This window comes from Nuphar pumila, chromosome 13, assembly GCF_984573655.1.
Source record: "Nuphar pumila chromosome 13, dmNupPumi1.hap1.1, whole genome shotgun sequence".
Taxonomy (NCBI): domain Eukaryota; kingdom Viridiplantae; phylum Streptophyta; class Magnoliopsida; order Nymphaeales; family Nymphaeaceae; genus Nuphar; species Nuphar pumila.
This window is the reverse complement of record NC_143261.1, coordinates 100,895,044-100,914,391: the sequence shown is the minus strand read 5'-3', so window position 1 is coordinate 100,914,391 and position 19,348 is coordinate 100,895,044. Positions and strand designations below refer to the sequence as shown.

Genomic DNA, 19,348 nt, shown 5'->3' with positions numbered 1-19,348 from the left:
GAGATGATAGTACTGGGTATGGATTCAGGTCCAATTAGACCTAGAATATGAGAATCCATACCCGAATCGTGTAAGGATTACATGAACCAGACTCGGATCGGACCATAACTGGTAAAACAATATTTTTTCTCTTTTTACATTGAAAAATTGCGGATCTTAGTTGGAACTCAGGTCGGGCCCGGGTTTGGTATGAAATTTCACAAACCATACCGGGCTCCATATATTAATCTGACCGTTCAGGTCCGACCCAGATTCTAATCGAACCTTCTTATCTATTACCAAACCCTGACCCTATAGGGTTTGGTACGGGTCGGGTCCAGTTCAAACCAGACCCATTGACACCCCTAGAAGCGATGAGGGCGTCGGTCTCTCTTTCTCTCTCTCCTCCAATGGCGTCCGCTAAGGTACGTTGTTTTCCTTCTGCAATTGCTGACCTTCTCTCTCTTCGTCTTCCGTTTCGAGAGTTCTCATCGAAACCGAGAGATCGTCGTGTTTGGGTCAAGAGAATCGTTGATTCCAAGCTTTTCGGTAAACTAGGGTTTTGGTTTTTCATCAATCGCTAAAACCCTAGTTTTTTTTATATAATCGTCACTACACAACGCGTTCTTCTATTCCCTTCTTTAATAGCTTTCGAATCTGGGTTTTGTTTCCATAATCACTTTCTCTTTCTCGTTTGGCATCGTTCGTTTGGTTTTCTGTGTTTGATTTTCACTAGAACAGTCTACTTCATGTTCGCTTGCTTATTCACTTGTTTGTTTAGGTCGACAATCGGAATTCGTTCGGATCAAAACGCTCTCGCAATGATAGTAAGTGCCGTGCAATTTCGTGAAACGATGTTAGCAATTTGTGTTATTCTTCTTTGTGGCATCTGTAGATTTCCAATGGTTATGTTACTTTTCTGAAAGCTTTAAGATAACTACTGAACTCGGAACTATTTCCCCTTTCTCATGCTCCTTCTTTCTCTTATTTTTGTTTCTGTTAATCTTGTTACTGTTCGCACTTATGCCTCTTTTCGTTTTCCCTTCTTTCCGTAACTTCTGCATTTGGTTAAGATTAAGTATCATGTGCATTTTTTGTTTGGTTGGTTGTGAACTATGCCTTTATGATTTTCTCGTGAGTTTGCAAGAGAGGGAAAATTTTCAATTTTCCAACTTATCCTACCTTTTCGCTCAAGCGGGTGCATCTGAAGACCTCTTGAGAATCACCTCAAACTCCCCACTTGTCATCACATTCCTTGTGTTTTGGGTTAGAATAGAAGCTGGTTGCTCTGGCTCCTGGATCTTCACTGGTGTAGGATCAACAGTGTTACAGTTGTGTGGAATGATATTCCTTTTTTGGGTTACATCACGGGGTCGGACTCTTTTGTTTTGTTGTTTCTTTTTTTCTGTTTTTACAAATGTTAAAATTGGAACCTCTCGTGATTGCCCTGTAGCTTTAGCTGTGAGAGAGCTGATGTTTTGCAGCCTCTTCTCTTATGTGTGGTTGTAACTTTGCGTGAAATTTCTTTTTCTTCTGAAGAATCGAATGTTCATGGAGCTACGGTGCATGGAAATGTGATTGCAGACCGTTTGAGGGGTAGATTGCATATGATTGTATATTCAGACATCGATAGAGTTAGTGGCTTCTGATCCTGGTTAATGGAGAAAGATATGACTGACTTCTTCGAATTTCTGTAGCATGAAATTCTTGGAATTGTACAATGACAATAATCTCTATCTCTAGTATTTTCATATGTTTTGCATCAAACTTTTGGGGAGTCTTATCTTACAATTTATTGGAACAATAACCTCTCAAAGATGATGCTCACCACAATGAACACCTATGTACTTCTAACAGGGCAACACACTCGCAGGCCCGCACCCATGCAGGTGCGACACTTGGACATGGTGTCTTTTGTGTCAGGTGAAGTCAACCACACCAAGGTCCATTTCTGTCCAAAAGTAGATTCGGTTAACCCTAGCCAAGTCCAGTTTGATCTAATATATATATATATATATATATATATATATATATATATATATATATATATATGTACACACACATACATGTGTCTGTGTGTGTATATATATACCTGAACCCAGGCCTGCTGGGTTTGGTTAAAAATTATATATATACCCTCCCCACACCCCCGCACCCAAGTTTTTTAAAGTGCCGCATCCGCGCCGTTACCTATGTGACATAGATGAACGCCGATATGATTTTGAACTTTAGGCCTGTTCCTATTGTGTCTACAAAATGGAAAGAAAAAAAGGCAGACACAAACAAATTTGGAAACCCCGTAGCTTCTTAAGATGGAAGAATGCTGTTTGTTTGAAACAGTGCTGTGAAGTTTGTATTGTCAGTTGTGAGGTCTAATATAAACTAAAAGTTGTGACACATTGCAAATTTGAGACAGAAAATTATATTTTTAATGTAAAAACCATGCCCATTAATATGAAAATGAGAAAAAGGAGACTGGTAACAAAGATAGAGCTGAAGATCATAATCTAGAAGATGGTTGGTTCCTTCACTTAGCAAAATCATTACATGTTCTACTAACAATTTAACCCACCCAAAAGGATGGGCGGTAGTAGTCTGGAGTGTGGAAAATTATTACTTTAATTCATAAAATCACGAATAAAAGAGGTTCAATATGATGACAATAGCAAGGTGATAATTTATCTTTTTCCTTGGAAAGAGATAATCCTTTGCTAAATCCAGAAATCCACATGCTCTCTCTCTCTCTCTCTCTCTCTCTCTCTCTCTGCATACAACAGACAGACAACAAACACATGAGTGTGCATCTTATGCCATGAAATTTTATTGCAATGATTTCTTCAAGGATGTTTCTCATTCTGCAGTTGGTGCCTTTTTTTTTATGACGAGGAACCCTTTTCGAAGTGAGGGAAACCTCTGGTGGGGCCTCACAACCACTCTGACTTACGTGGCCCACCTCTAAAAGCTACAGACACACCCGTGTGCTAGCGGGGTTTGATCCGGGGTCTTCAACTCAACACCTTCACAACCACCCCGCTGGCCACTCGGGCGACCCCCATGGTGATGGTGCCTGATTTGTTTAACTCCCTTTGGGATGATGCAGAATGAGCCTGTTCAACATATATGTCAGTGGAAATCTTGACCTTTTTTCGCCAATGCTTTGACTGGATCTCTGATCGTTCTTGATAGTTATTCCATTTAAGCAATATGAACTTGTTTATTGAGCAAAAGTGCCTGCATTCTGTAGAAAATTGCAATGTCATGGCTCACTAGGATGGCAGCCATCACTTTTGCAATTCTTTCTTAAGTTAATCTACATTTTGTGTTTTCCAGCTTGTCAAAATGATGGAGATTGGACTTGCCCTCAGTGTGGAAATGTGAATTTTGGGTTCAGGACAGTTTGCAATAGAACCAAATGTTCCACTCCTAGGCCTCAAACAGCTCCAGTATGTGCTTTTGATGTTTAATATCAATCATAATTTTATAAATATTTACCTCTGCATAGACGTTAGTGGTCATCTGGATATATTTTCAGCTTTTTTTTAGGCTCGAGTTAAATTGTAAACAGTCATATTCACTATCCAAATGTCTGTCAGAGTGCTCTTATTTTCTGGTTATCTGTTTGTGCATTATTGAATTTCTTTTAATGCAATAGTTGGTTTTTGCAATTAGACATCCTGCTGTACTTGTGGATTTTCTTTTCATCTAATATTGTGATTCCTGCTTGCATATGTTGAAAGAGTTGGTATGATTTTTTTTTTAATGTTGAGCTGATATTTTTGTTAATTATTCTCTTGTCAATGGCTGTACTCAGTCAAAGATATAGGTGTTGTAATAGAAAAGAAAAATGGTCATATATAATCTTAATCTGTAGCTATTTTTACTCATTTAGCTTGTACTTGTGTTTATATGTGCATTTGTTTCTAGGTATATGCTTGCTTATGCATATACCACAAATCTCTGCATTCATATAGTGCAGTTACTTTTGTAATCTTAGAATGTGTTTCATAGTTCAGTTTTGGGGTATCGTTATGCAGCCACTGAGCGTTTTGTATTCTGTAATGTTTCTGCCAGTGTTAGTTGTGGAATAGTTCACATGTTCATTATTTTCCTTGCAAAATAATGTCAGCACTTAGCATTTGCACAATGACACTAGTCATAGAGAGGTTTCTGGTGTGGATAAAAGAGGATTTTGTTGTGGAACTGCAAGCCAAGACTGTCATATGAGGTCACCACTGCACTATGCATTATTTATCAAAAAAAGAGTCAACGATAAATTGCTTATATTTCACATGAAAATATTAAGGAAACCGTTATGACATAAAAAAATTGTTCAACTGTTAGATAGGTGCAACTTGTAAAAGGTTTCACTGTCGGATATTGCATTTGTGGTTGTTATTTATGGGAATTGTGCATGTTATATTGTTTGTTAGTAGATTGCTATTTCAGTTGACTTGGGTAAAAATGTGTTTTTCTGGTATTTTGTCAACTATTGGTCACTTTGTAAGCATAATCTTATTAATGGTACTATGATGGTTGCCCTTGTCCTTTTTTATGGCGGGTTTTGTTTGAATTGTGTGGCAGAGAATGGGGGCTCCACCAATTCCTGCTGCCTATGGGCAGGTTCCTTTCTATCATGGTGGTGTTGGGGCTGCACCACCCTTCCCTCTTGGAATGCCAAACAATTATGGACCTCCACTACCACTACCTGGAATGCATTATGACTATGGGACCCCTGGAAGTGCGTCAAGCCCCTATGGATTTCTCCCTGCATATGCTTCACCTGGTTCCTTTGGAGGTTTGTATCATCTCTGATGTCTATTACTTGTATCATCAATTCTCCATGTTTCTAATTTTTCTTAATTTTATGGTGAACCATGTGCAGGATATGGACCAGGTGCTTCAATGAATGGAAGTTATGGATTTGGGTTCTGGGGATCTCCACTGCCAGTATTAAATTGCTGCACTTGCCATTTGCTTTAATTCGTTTAAAGTCATTTACAAAATGACCAGTATTATATATGTTTTTATGAATAAATTTCTTTTTTTTTTGAAAATTAAGGTGCCAGGACGGTGGTCAGGGGTTGCTGCAGATAACAATGGTTCACGAAAACGTCGTGGTGGTAACTATTCTAATATTTTCTAATTGTAGTTTACGGGTTCTCACTGTGAATTTTTATTCTATGTATGATGGGTTATTTACATTGATGTTTTAGTGATGAAGTCAGTAGGAAAATCATTTTGGCTCTTTTACAGGACCTGATGGTGCATATGAAGGGGATTGGATATGCCCAAAGTGTGAAAATGTGAACTTTTCATTCAGAACCAGTTGCAACATGAAGAAATGCGGAGCTCAAAGACCTATGCCTGTATTTCTCTTACTTCTGGCTTTTAACATTTCAAAATGAAAATGTCATCAATCTTTGTGCATCTGTGTGAGTGTGCATGCGTGTGTTTATTGGGAAAAGTGATAAAACACCTAAAATCCAGAGAGAGATGGCTTCTCTCTAGGTTCACATTATGTGAAGGTAAATGCTCTTTGTATCATATCAATTCTTTGTAGGACGGAGTTAAGAGACTTGTGACATGCCCAGGCATGTTTTTGGTTAAATTCTGTTGTTTGCATGCCACTATGTGGCCCAAGACTATTCATTTCATGTTGCAGTGTGCTAAAGTTCAATATTGAATGTCCTTTCACAATCCATTTAGAAGTGAATTTTGATGTTCACCGATAAGGAAAAAATTATGTGTATTATTGCTGGAAATCTGTCACATGGGTGCGGGTGCGGCGATGCAGCACTTTAAAAAAACTTTGGTGCAGGAGGGCAAAAATATAAAAAATTATATATATGTTTTTAGTGAGAATCGACTCTTGGATCATGATTTTTTGATGAAAAAATATGTTATTATGAGCAAAAAAAACTGATACCTTCATACTTCATAGCCGCCATTGATTTTGATTCTTGAATCACCGGAAAAACCTGTATACAGGTCAGGTTCCGGTGATCCAAAAGCCGGTTCCCACTAAACAAAACCTATATATCACATATATGGTGTTGAATGTGAGAAAAAACACCAAAAAACTGTGATTTTGAGCTGAGAACAAGTGGGCAGAATCAGTGTATTACGGGGAGAGAGAGAGAGATTGAGAGACGAGGGGAGAGAGAGAATGAGAGAGACAGAATACGTACCAGACTTCGGTGGTAGCTCGAGGTCGTTGCCAGCGTCGGGGTTGGGAGGATTAGGGCCAAAAAAATTTGCCCTAATCCTCCTCTCCTCAGCCCATTTCATTGGGCGATTTTTTTTAAAGTCCAAAAGTTGGACATATATGACCTGGGTGTGTTGACCGCACCCAGGGTCGGGTTGACCGCACCAGGTGCCGCACCCGCGTCGCATTGCATCGACGTGGGTGCCGCACCTGGTTGGCCGAATCCCTGTGACATAGCAGGAAACATTCAAGTCTGTGAAATTATGGTCTCTACTAAGCTTTTCTGTATTAATGTTAGCAGCATTTAACTGATTGAAATGACTTAAAATCCTCAAAAGCAATGACAATTTTTTAAAATTTGGTTACTTTTAGGAGTGGAGAGTCTTTTATTTTGAAGGAAAAAGAAAAAGTCACACATTTTATAAAAAGTAATAAAGGACTTTTTTTTTCGAAAAATTGAAAGTGACTTTTTTTATATCTTGAAAGAAACTTCATAATTTCAAAATTATCATCGTTTTTTAGAGTTTTTTAGTCATTTCAATCAGTTGAATGCTGTTAACATTAATATAAAAGAACATTAAGTTAAACTAACACCCCCTTCCTCCCCCCCACCCCTGCACACACATACACAATATTACAAAGTCCATCTAGATATACATATCTTAAATTCCTTATGGGTGTGTTTGAATGCACGTATCTCAAACTGGGATTTGAGATTCATATATTTGAGATACACATATCTGTGCCTAACCCCAATCAAGCCAGAGAATCATGAATCTCTTTTGTAGATTCAACATTTGTTTTAGTTGGATCTCATCATGGGCCTCATGCCATGTTCGATACGCCTATTTTGAGATCCAAGATATTCAAATGCTCTCTCTCTCTCCCCCTGTGTGTGCATGTGTGGTAGTTGGTCCCTCTTAACACCTTCCAGTGTGGACAAGGACTAGACAGTTTTAATTTGCAATGTTGCAAGTGGTTTCTGCTGAATATGAATATGCAGATGTGTTTGTAATTGCTTGTTTACTAGAAAACATGCTTTGGACCAAACTATTTCATTGAGAAGCCTGAATTTTTTTTCCAAAATTTAGATGCATGCCCTTCAATTTTAGATTGCTTTAGAAACACAAACATAAAAATCCTCTAATCTAATGCATGGTTTCCACTAAATACACTACAGAGATCACATTTATATTGTCTGATTTGCAAAACATGCGATAATATATTGAAGACTAAAACCGCCTCTTTCATGTCCACACCCTAAGGTGTTAGAAGGCACCAACCAATATATATATATATATATATATATATATATATATATATATAGTAACTAGAATATGAGCATTTCCAACACTTTTTTTGCAAATCCAACCATGTGGATATGCTTGGCATGGTGAATTTGTTAGGAATCAATTATTGGATCATGTATTTTCGATGAAAAAATGTGATTTTTGAATTCTTGAATATTTATGAAGATTATGAGCCATTGATTTTAAAACCTTAAAAAAAACACGTTTATGCATCAAAATTGGATTATTCAAGAGCGGGTTCTTATAAATCCAAGCATGTAGATCACATCCATACGGTTAGATTCAAGAGAAAAGGACAAAAGATCCATGAAAATAGCAGTTCACAATTAGTTCTCATATTTCCAGTTCTCATATTCTAGTGATTATATATATATATATATATATATATATATATATATATATATATATATATATATATATATATAAAGATTCACAGGTTAACTCTTTCTGAGTCACTTGAGTTTTAAAACATTGCTTTATATGAAACTTTAAGCAGGTGTCGCATATTCAGTTATTTATGTCAGCCTAATATCTGGCTGGTTTGATGGATGCCTGCCTCGAGTGCTATAGGGTATGCCACTATAACTCATCTTTCATGTGGTGTAGGTGACTGTCTGCTTCATAGTCACATGCTCAGCTGCTTTTGCCATCTGGACGATTTTTCTGTGTTCCATCTGTGTGTAATCTGTCCATGGATGAATGGATGGAATGACTGTGTGTGTGCACGTGGGTATGTATGACATTTGGTGGTGGATTTGCAGGGTTCTAACCAGTCTGCACACCAGGACTCAGATGCCCCTGAAGGTAGCTGGACCTGTAGCAAATGCAACAATTTGAACTACCCATTTCGGACTGTGTGCAACCGTAAGGGATGTGGGGCTGAAAAGCCTGACAGCAGCAAGTAGGACTTCTTTCAATCTCACCTAACTGACCTAGACAAGGAGGTATCGTACTGATGCCTGCATGGCTTCCCTTCTCTTGAAAATGTAGCATGAAAAATCTGGATATGACTTTCTATGCACCCCTGAGGTGGGGTGTCGTCCCATGATATTTGTACTCTGAGAGTTGGCTGTTTTCTAGCTTTTCTTTTAGCTCTACAGTTATGTGCATGGTTGAGTTGCTTGGTGGCTTGGATAGAAGCAAGCTCATAATGCAATCTTTTTGAGGGAGATGTTCAAATCAAATTCTTGTTACAGGAATTCTACTCAATGTTTCTGTAGCCCTTTGATTCTTGGTTTTGCCAGTCAAAATATACATGGCTTTTGTCTGAAAACTGCAACTTAAGAAAGAAACTTTATTATCTGGCTAAATTAAATGGCTTTGTCTTCTCTTTTGTGGGGTTGCTGTTGCTACAATTGTTGTGAAGTGTATTGAGGCTATGTTTGGAAGCCTTGAATTGGAGCTGTGTGTGGTTTCCCCCAGTGCTCTCATGCTATCTCCTGTTTGGGAGCTATGGTATTGCCAAAACACAACATTGAGAATGGAATTGGCAGCTTCAACACCAATCATAAGACATCTTTGGCAACTCCATCCTCAACACACATTTTGCCAAAACCATATTTTGGAGACACATGGAAATGGTGTTTCTATCTTATTGCAAAGCTCCCAAACAAAATTTTACTGTCTTCTCTGATGGTGCTATTCAAGACCCGAGGCAGATGCAAAGGCCTCATAACATAATTAAGATCATGGGAAAGGTTTCTTATAATAATACCTTTGTTGTGTGGGTGTCTTGAATCCAGGACTTATTCCAACCCAAAAATATTTTGGTGATTGTACAAATGGAGTTTTAAAACGAGGTTTGTGGTGGTAGCAGAGGGATTGGGCCGTTAGGGCCAAGACCCGAGCCTGCCACAAACCTCTCTAGAGGTGAGGGGGTGGGGTCCCCATGGTGTGAACTTGTCTTGTTTTGTAATTTTTTATTTTGTACCGGCTAGGGTTTTGTGCCTTTTGGTGATATATATATATATATATATATATATATATATATATATATATATATATATATATATATATATATATATATATATATCCGCCTCGTTTGAGAGTTGTATGAGTTATTGGGTGTATTGGGGATTAGGGTTTCACGAGCTCTGAATGTTGCTATTGTACTTGTATCTTGCTAGTAGATTTTTGCTCATTCACCCGTGGACGCAGGCCTGAGTGCCAAACCACGTAAATGTAGTGTCTTTTCTTGTTCTTTTATTCTCTGTCTTCTGGTTTGTTTTGTTTCAATTGTGATTTTCATACCAACCTTAAAAGACCATCCAAGTCTCGGTTCATTAGATCAAAGTACTACTAGAGAAGGAAAATGGTTGCATCATAATCATGTACTGCCATGTAAGGTTCAAGACATTTTTTTAAAAAATGATCCTTTGGCTTTTAATTAGAGTCCATAGTACCGTTTGGTTTTGCTAAGATAACAGCGTTTTTCAGGAGTTTGATCTGTAGGCTAAAATTGTGGCCTATTGGAGACTGAATTTTTCAGTAGTAAACCATAAATATTTCACTAATGATTGGTATTTCTCCATCTTAATTCTCAACAATGAAGAGATTTACAGCTCAGGTAAATCATCTTCACTTTGACATTGCCGATGAATGTGGACGTCGACAATCGTTTGCTGACACTTAACAAGAAGTGCTGCAAATTACATCTTATTCAACTCCCTGGCAAATCTGGATGCCTTGAGAAGTTTGGAAATTCAGTGACTAAACATGATCAATCTCATAAATAACCTTAATACACACAGCTGGTCTGAGTGAGACCTGCATTCAGGCATTGTGGGGCTAACATAATGATGCAATTTGATTTGTTGTTATGAGATTGCTTATAACTGGATCCCATCTCCTCATTGCTGCTAGGTTGGTGTACTAGGATATGCTCAGGCTGCTCACCTAAATGTTATCTGAGGGGTTTGGTAATATGTTAGGGTTGCAAATCAGAGAGAATTCAGACCTTGGTCTGAACCATATCGGATATGGGTAATATATATCTGAATCCTGAGCCAATTCTGAAGGGAAATGGTCGGGCCTAATCAGGTGCAGGTTGGAATCGGGCAAACAACTGTGTTAGGATCTGGGTTGGAATCGGATCTAACCCATCCAGTCTACCTTTCTAACATGAAAAATCAATAGGTTTTATCCATTTTCAGGAGATCCGGAATTAAGGGAGCTCAGATCATATCGGGATCTGAGACTCCACTGTTATCTGAACCATATCCAAATCGAAAACTGAGCCCTCTCTTCAAAAGTTGATAGTGTTGGGTCAACCATGATCCGATCCACAATCCTATTGCTAAAAACCAGCATCGCATACTATAGATTTGATTTTTGAAGGCTGCCTGTGGAAAGAAATTGTCACATTACTATAGGAAAACTAAAGATTATCATCTATTTGCTTAGAATCTATAGCGCATAAGTAATGCATACGAAACTGTGTGTTTAGGTTGAATCAGCTTATTGTTTAAGTTGGTCTGTATCCATTTGCATTAGGAAAGAAAGCCTACACCGAATGAGCCAAAAACTTGCAAGCAGCTTGAGCACACCAAACTTTAGCTGAAGTCTCTGTTTGTGTGAGTTCAGTTCGTTAAGGTTCGACCTTGAGCTTGAGGGTTCAACTTATATTCACTAAGCACGGCTTGACTTTGGTTCGAACTCAAATAGCCAAGTTCATGCTGAACTCAATCAACCTCGTTGCTTTATTTTTAATGACATTCAACAGAGAGTGAAGATGGGATTTATCGTCAAGACCTACCCTATAAGAGGCATGACACCATGACTAAATGGAGTGTTATTGATAAACAAAATATATGTTTGTAATATATTTATATAGATATTATTTTAATGAGCTCTTATTGAAGTTGGCTCTTAACTAGGGATGGCAGTAGACCGGGGGACCACGAGGCCCTGCCCTGCCTCACCCCGTTTGTACCGGGGATGGAGGTTAAAATCAAAACCCATGCAGGGATGGAGGTGGGGAAAGACTTATGCTTTTTCCGCCCTGCCCCATCCCCGTCCCGATCCCCGCCTTGCCCCACCCCATCCTGTCCCCAATCCTTCTTTAGGGATGGCAATGGATCCCGGGGAAACGGGGCCCTGCCCCTCCTCGCCCTGTTTGGACTGAGGATGGAGGACATGAAACGGGGATGGAGGTTAAAATCAAAACCCGTGCAGGGATGGAGAGTAGAATTTTGAGACGGAGCGGCCCTGCCTCTGTCCACTGCCATCCTTACCCTTAATAAGCCTTTTCAAACTCAGTTTTAAGTTCAGTTTGTTAACAAATGGACTCTTAATCGAGCTAAGTTTGAGTTGCTTGGGAACTATCATTGCTCATGAGACGGGAAAAGTGCCACCATCTTCTTGCATTCATGTGCCATGGGGCCCATGCAACGCTACTACGTATTGCCTAATATCTAACCATGGCCCCCATGCCAATTCAAAACCCTCGTATCTATTCCAATCAAACGCTCTGTTAAAGACTGGTAGTTACTTTGTAGAGCTTACCTGAAGTTTTTCCTTCTTTTTTTCGGTGTGGATAGTCCAAGGAAACAACCCCTTCATCACCGACCATACATTGGCTGGCCTCCAGTTGGTAAAACCCTTGGTTCTCCTTGTCCACTGGGGGAGTACACCCAACTTCGATCTCACTGCAAGTAATGTCACCTGTGAGTTTTGAACTTATAACGTCCTGTCAACTTGTGACATTCACAAGTCATCCCTTCCAGACAAGCAGAACCCTTGTAGGTAGAGTTTACCCAAAGTTAACAGCCACCAAATAAGAATAAGGATGCAAACAGAACCGGTTCAGATCAGCTAAATACATAGGGAAAGCTAGATCTTAATAATAATAATAAAAATCATAAAAGTGTCATACTGGATCCCGTCCATTCCATTTGCATCCCTATATAAGAAGCCCACAAGGGCTCTGTGCACACCTGACTAGGTGGGTCAGATGAAGCATTCAAGCTAAAAAACATCTAGAGTTCAATACTCGATGTGTGTTTCTTACCACAAGACCAAACCCAACTGGAAAGTATTCTTGGTGGGCAGTGAGAGAACACTCGTGGAGTTCTACTTTGTACATACCAAAACATGACCATGGTCTACTCAGCACCTCTCAGTCCATGGCGGACATTTAATTTTTCTTTTTCTTTTTTTCTACCACTAAGAACCTTTGCTGAGGATCGGGTCATTAACAGGCCAGCCCCCTTGCAAGATTAACCCTGAGTGGGGTCACTAGCACCCAAGCTCTTATGGAACCCACCGGTTAAAGGCACCCCCACACATTAAAGAGGTAGTTTCTACCAGTTTTTTTTTTTTTTATTTACACGGAGAAACCACCCTCAGAGACCTGACAGTGTAAAAATCTGTGGGCTTAACCCTTGTCTTTAGGGATTCCTCACAATTAGGCTTTGCCCAAGGAATAACGCCTATGGGACTTTGGATTTGAACCTAAACCACCTGACTAGCGGCCTAAGTCCCATCCCACTGTGCCAATTGAAAAACAAACAAACAAACAAACTATAAGAAAGACAGGATGTGAAGTACTGAACAAGTTTGTGATGATGAATAGTCCAGTGAGAGCAACCCTTTCTTGCACCCAATTCTTATGAAGTCACCATGGAGCCCCAAAGAGAAAGAGTGCATTGCTTTGCTGCAAAGGGTAGCCAACACAGACACCCTCCTCCAAATCCATGCTTTTATGCTAAGATTTGCTCTAGAAACCAACATAGCCCTGCTCACCAAGTTCATCACTGCATGCTCGGACCTAGCAGGAATCCAACATGCACGGCTCGTCTTCGACCACCGATCCGAAGAAGACACCTTCATGTGCAATTCCATGATCGACGCATATATCAAACACCAACAATTTCATGAATCCATTGCCTTCTACAATAGTCTGAGAACGCTCAGCTCCTTCCGCCCTGGTAACTACACGTTTCCGCTGTTGGTGAGAGCATGCGCTTCTGATTCCAGAATTCATGAAGGGCAGCAGCTTCACGGCCAGGTTCTGAGGATGGGTTTCGGTTCAGATCCGTTTGTTTCAACAACAATGATCGATATGTATGCGAGATTCGGTGTGATGAATGATGCACACAAAGTGTTTGAAGAAATGCCTGAGGGGAGAAATGTTGTGGCCTGGACTGCCATCATTGGTGGATACACGAGGTCAGGGGATATCTCCATGGCTGAAGATCTTTTTGCTCGTCTGCCCGAGAAGGACTCCGTGGCATTCAATGTGATGATTGATGGTTACGCAAGAAGCGGCAGGATGGCTTGTGCTCGCCGGCTGTTTGGGGAAATTCCTGTGCCAAATGTGGTGTCATGGACTGCTATGCTGTCAGGGTACTGTAAAAGTGGGGATTTGGAATCTGCTAGGTCTTTGTTTGATTCAATGCCTGAAAAGAATGTAGTCTCTTGGAATGCCATGATAGCTGGATACTCACAAAACAGGCAACCGATTGAAGCTTTGAATCTCTTCCATAAGATGCAGCTGGAATCTTGTGCAAAACCAAATGAAGTGACAATGATGAGCCTTCTTCCTGCAATTGCTGATTTGGGTGCACGAGATTTGGCCAACTGGGTGCATGGTTATATTAAGAGAAACAAATTTGAGCTGGGGACCGCTATCTGCACTGCGCTAGTCGACATGTATTCTAAATGCGGAAACATTCATAAAGCAAGGCAAGTTTTTTATCAGATGACTGATAGAGAAGTTCCTACTTGGAACGCTATGATCATGGGGTTAGCTATGAATGGGCTCGCTCAAGAAGCTCTTCAGGTGTTTGAGGAGATGAGAATATCGAGGATAAAACCAAACGATGCCACATTTATAGGGATTCTGTGTGCTTGTAGTCATGGAGGTCTGGTTCAAGAAGGTAAACAAATGTTCAAAGAGATGGTAAATTATGGAACTAAGCCAAAGATTGAGCACTATGGGTGCATGGTCGATCTGCTGGGGAGAGCAGGATGCCTTGAGGAAGCTGAGGTGTTGATTAGAACAATGCCTTACGAAGGCAGTGGGATAATCTGGAGTTCTTTGTTGTTTGCCTGTAGAAACCATGGAGATGCAGGAAGAGCTGAGAGGATAATGAAGAAGGCAATGCTAGCTGAGCCATGGAATGCGGGTAACTATGTGGTGATGAGAAGCATATATGCCAGAGAAGGGAGGAGGGAGGATGAGCAGGATGTGATGGAGCTAATAAGTGAGCATGGAGGGAAGAAAGAGCCTGGGTGTAGCAGGGTTGAGGTCAACAATATGGTGTGGGAGTTTGTTTCTGGAGACAGGGTGCACCCACAAATGGAGTTGATTCATGAAATTCTGTGCCTACTGAGGATACATATGCAGGGGATCAGCAGGACAGTTTGTTCGTTAGCGTGAAGTACGCCATGAAAGGTGAAACAAGTAACTTCAGTCAGGTTACACCAGCAAAGCACAGACAATGTGCGAGTATCACGAGAGCAAGAGATAGCATGCTCAATTTGGTGCAAATTTACAGAACAACAGTTCACGCAAAGGATGAATCCCTTGGCCAGTAATTTAGAGGGCGTTTGAAACCCTTCCAGCTCAGGCCTGAGGATCTGAGCTACCATGGGGCTTGCCAATGTGACGCAGGCCCATGCCGAGATCCAAACAGTTTCAAACACCTGATCTTGTATTAGGATCATAGATCCATGGTATAAATGCAGTGGAGGAGATCCAAGGATTTGGCAGTGCAGGTTCAGATGGCCTTCAGATCTCCAACAGATCTTCAGATTTGAGTGATTCAAACACACCCTTAGAAAATTATCATATTTAGTATCCATGAAGTAAAATTCTGTCATCATTGAGATCAGTCACTAACTTCACAAACATGGCGTGCATAAAACCATCAGATGTAACTAAATATATGAACAGTTAGACTGCCATAACTGAGGGTTAAACAAGGATCCTGCGTATCCTTGACACTAGTCAAGCATACAACAAGAGCTTATTGTGGAAAGAGATCTGTTGGATTAGGCTAATAATATTTCTAAGATGAATGCAAACAGGGGCCCACAAGGGCTTCACTCATCTGGTAGGGTGACCTTTATCAATTCAGAAACTCCACTCTAGTGTGTAAGAGGGACTTCAAGGGTTTCAGCAAACCAGAGGCCTGCCAATGTATGGTTGGTTGGGAGAGGACCTCAATGATTTAACCAACTGGAGGCCTGCCAATATGATCGATGTGCAGTGGGGTTCCCTTTGCCTAAAAACAAACATGATCATGATTTCTTGGCAGATCTTACCCAAATCATAATTCAATAAGCTAAATAGCTAGAGCCTCTTTGAATCACACTTATCATGGTTAACATGTGTTCCATATATGTCAGGAAATAACTGCAATCTTCCTAATAATAGCATTATAAAGTCAACCACCCCGAGGTCGCCTGCCTGACCAGTGGGGTGGTTGTGAAGGTGTTGAGTTGAAGACCTCATTTCAAATCCTGCTATCCCATGGGTGTGTACGTAGCTTTCAAAGGTAAGCCACATAAGATAAAGTGGTCGTGGGCCCACACAGGGTTTTCCCTCCTTAGGCAAGGGTTCCTTGTCATAAAAAAAAATCATTATAAAACCACCTCAAAAAATGAACTTTTATACAAAAATCACAATGAATTCAATTTATCTTTATTTTTTAAATAACATGGTTCTGTCACGTGTTTCATACACTGTATTTTTAATGATTGTATTCCCTATTTGGCCTTTTAAGATCCCAATAATGGTGGCATTATCATTGCAGAATCAATTACCGCAAACCAATGACCCCCTTGCTCAAACTTCTGTTTACTAAATTTAACAAGGTTAGGCTAAACATGGTGAAAAGATCAGGTGCAATATGATTGCACAAATATTTGTGCATTAAGCACCTGATCACCCTCCATCTTGGTAACAGGCCTGTCGTGGGGCGCAAGGCCTGATGGAGGGCGATCAGGTGCTTAATGCACAAAATTTGTGCTATGTGATTGCACCCGATCCGGCCTCTAAACATGGTGTTGTAGTTGTTCAATGATGACTGATTATCTTAGTTTAAATGTAATTAATAATATTCTGTGCACTCTTAAAGGGAATCTTACAATTTAATGTCCATAATCAAATGTACCAAGAGAAGGGATGCAAACGGTTTTGAAGAGCTAAATACAGGGGGATTCAGATCAGAATCAGATCCAGAACAGCCAAAAATAGCAAAACCCCTGTCCTGGGTTTAACCCATTTGCATCCCTAACCAAGCTCAACCATGTTGAACTCGTTCATTTGGTGAGACATGGTCATCAAATGCTTGATCTGTGTGCAGCAACATATAAACAGAAGAGCTAAAACGGCACCACCGAGGTGGTATCTCATGTGGTAAGCGGGGTCCTGTGTGAAGCTGAAGGCCTAGGATCGAATCCCTCTGCTACATGGAGCGGCTGTTGTTCTAATAGGGGTCCGCCAAACCCCAGCTTGCCTTTCAAAAAAAAAAAAACGGCTAGAAGAGTTACGGAAACTTTGATTTTGGTAAATATCTAAACTATCCAAGTACGGATCTGATCAGATGCTGACCCCATAGTATTCAGGTTGACCTGAACCCAGCCCAACCCAGCCCGAATAACATGTCAGTGGGTTTGAGCTATGATTTTTGCTGGATATCTGACCCAACTTGGCTGACCTTGTATGTATTTTTAATTAAAGATATATATTTTAAATGCTCTTTATCAGGTTTAGACTTTCATTTTTCAGACACGGTGGACCCGAACTTAATTGCCTCTTATTTGAGTGGGTTTGATGCACCCTGATGGGTTGCCTACCAGACCCGTTGACAGCCTACAGGGATTGCATTAAGGCATCTAAAGAACCAAGCAGTGTTCCCTTAAAATGACTGTTTTGTGTTTAGAATATATATATATATATATATATATATATATATATATATATATATATATATATATATTGCTACAGTCAATTGTAGGTATAATTGAACTAGCAAATGGGTGGAACCTCCTTGTTTGTTTGTTTTTCTCACATCTAACACCATATTGAATTGGTAGAATCCAACCTGTATATAGGTTTTTCCTGCTATTAAAAAATCAACGGTTATGAAAACATTGATTTTTCCATACTCATAAAAACATGTTTTCTCATCAAAAAAATGATCAAATAGTCAAGTCCTACTAAATTGAGCATATTAGACACATTTATGAGGTTATATTATGTGAAAACAACTCAAGTCATGAGATTCAAACTCGATAGATTCTGTTTCCCTAGAGATTGGATCGAAGGGCGACTGCAGAGCCGATACACCTATTGTACCCTTGAAAAAGCAGGAGTCGAGGTGCAGCCAAGTAGGTGGGGATCATAGGGGAAGGACCCCGTTACTCAGTCAACAAGAAAGCCCCGGCCCAAAGGCTGGGTTAAGTTGGAGCAAGGCATCTGAGCTCCAGCTACAAAAAATTAGACAATTTTTTTTGTAGTGCAACCCTTTTTAGGGAATTTCCAAAAGTTGTAGCAAATATATATATATATATATATATATATATATATATATATATATATATATATATATATATATATATATATATATATATATATATGGTTCACCCTCCTTTTCTCACTTCCAAATTTTGAATTTCAAGGTTTTTTTGGTTTTTTGCAAGTAGGTAGAATTTTATAACATAAAATTTTTCAAAAATTCCAGAAATGTTGATTTTTATATCATTGAAAATCCTATTTATACATAAAAAAAAGTGTTGATCCAAGAAGTTTTTTTTTTGTAGGTTTTCAAATATGGAGGTCATACCGGTACGGTTAGACTTGCTGAAAGTCATGTAGAATAGATTTTTGAAACTGACAGGTGGGTGGGCCATCTCCCTTCTCTCTATATAATTATATACATGAGAGAATAATTTTTACAATTAATTTTGACCCATCAATATTTTTTACATGGAAGATATGTTGGGAATCGACGCATTGATCATGTTTTTTTAGATGAAAAAAAATGATTTTTTGAGCCTTGAGATTTTATGAAGAACACTCAGTGAGTCAACAAGAGTTAACCTGTGAATATATATATATATATATATATATATATATATATATAGAGAGAGAGAGAGAGAGAGAGAGTTTTTGTTAAAAAAAATTGAAGATAATTTTTTAATAAATTAAATTAAAGGTTAATGAGTACACTGACTGGAGGCGAGGAATCACCTCCATTAATATAAGAAAAGCATGAGACAAGAAGAGATTGTTAATCAGAATCCCAGATACTTCTTGTCTTCTTGACCAGGCCTTCTCATGGTTGGGTGGTGTAGAGATGCATTCCCTAACTTGTTTATCTCATTCTCACCGAGTTTTCATGCACGTGCCTTTTCATCTCCCGACGATTCTTTTGAGCGTTGATGGTGTTGTTTTGGATACCTTGTGGCCCTTGTCATGGTGGGTCCCAATGCCCACTACTGTTTCACGTGTCCAATAATGCCATCTGTGTTGCGACTCGCTTCTCTCTTTCTCTCTCTCTCTCTCTAATTGGCCTTGTTGGTGTGCTATGATTGGTGTGAAGCTTTGTTGAAATTACCGTTGGTGTCAATGAAAAGCTTTGGACAGTTCACGGAAATCTCCACGTTTCCTTTGGGATTTGTTTTATTACCAGCCATGGGAGTCATTTTCACGAAACCCATTTTTCAGGTATTGGGATATCGTGGAGGATAAGGTGTTTGCTTTTATTTATAACTCTTCCTCACCCCCCACTTTGCATTAGGTGGGATGTGGAATAAGAGTGCAGGACATTTGCTTCGTAGTGGGTTTTGAGTAGAATATGCATTGTTGGTTTCTTTTTTTCTATGCATCTTTTTGTTGTTGTCG

At 39.6% G+C, this 19,348-nt stretch overlaps 2 protein-coding genes across 3 annotated transcripts; both read left to right on the top strand.

Annotated features, from left to right (window-relative positions):
- The first annotated feature begins 330 nt into the window (after positions 1 to 330).
- LOC149819478 (ranBP2-type zinc finger protein At1g67325-like) lies at positions 331 to 8,824 on the top strand. 2 transcript variants are annotated; one of them, XM_089984404.1, is made up of 9 exons: positions 331 to 404; positions 761 to 806; positions 3,310 to 3,422; positions 4,561 to 4,774; positions 4,862 to 4,926; positions 5,039 to 5,099; positions 5,233 to 5,345; positions 7,991 to 8,065; positions 8,256 to 8,393. In XM_089984404.1, the coding sequence occupies exons 1-8, from the start codon at positions 354 to 356 to the stop codon at positions 8,021 to 8,023; spliced, it is 696 nt and encodes a 231-aa protein (XP_089840530.1). In that variant the 5' UTR covers positions 331 to 353; the 3' UTR covers positions 8,024 to 8,065; positions 8,256 to 8,393. The 2 variants fall into 2 exon arrangements, with proteins under 2 accessions (XP_089840530.1, XP_089840529.1); XM_089984403.1 differs by lacking the exon at positions 7,991 to 8,065 and having other exon boundaries at positions 8,256 to 8,824.
- A 4,353-nt stretch (positions 8,825 to 13,177) lies between these two features.
- AHG11 (Pentatricopeptide repeat (PPR-like) superfamily protein) lies at positions 13,178 to 14,875 on the top strand. The gene has a single exon (XM_089986413.1). It carries the CDS (start codon positions 13,196 to 13,198, stop codon positions 14,873 to 14,875), a length of 1,680 nt encoding a protein of 559 aa, XP_089842539.1. The 5' UTR covers positions 13,178 to 13,195.
- The last annotated feature ends 4,473 nt before the right edge of the window (positions 14,876 to 19,348 follow it).

Excerpts from the sequence above, each read along its gene's own strand:
- LOC149819478 (XM_089984403.1), top strand. The coding sequence starts at position 354 with ATGAGGGCGTCGGTCTCTCTTTCTCTCTCTCCTCCAATGGCGTCCGCT. Across the intron at positions 807-3,309 it reads AAAACGCTCTCGCAATGATA|CTTGTCAAAATGATGGAGAT; the intron begins GTAAGTGCCGTG and ends TGTGTTTTCCAG. Across the intron at positions 5,100-5,232 it reads TTCACGAAAACGTCGTGGTG|GACCTGATGGTGCATATGAA; the intron begins GTAACTATTCTA and ends GCTCTTTTACAG.
- AHG11 (XM_089986413.1), top strand. The coding sequence starts at position 13,196 with ATGCTAAGATTTGCTCTAGAAACCAACATAGCCCTGCTCACCAAGTTC.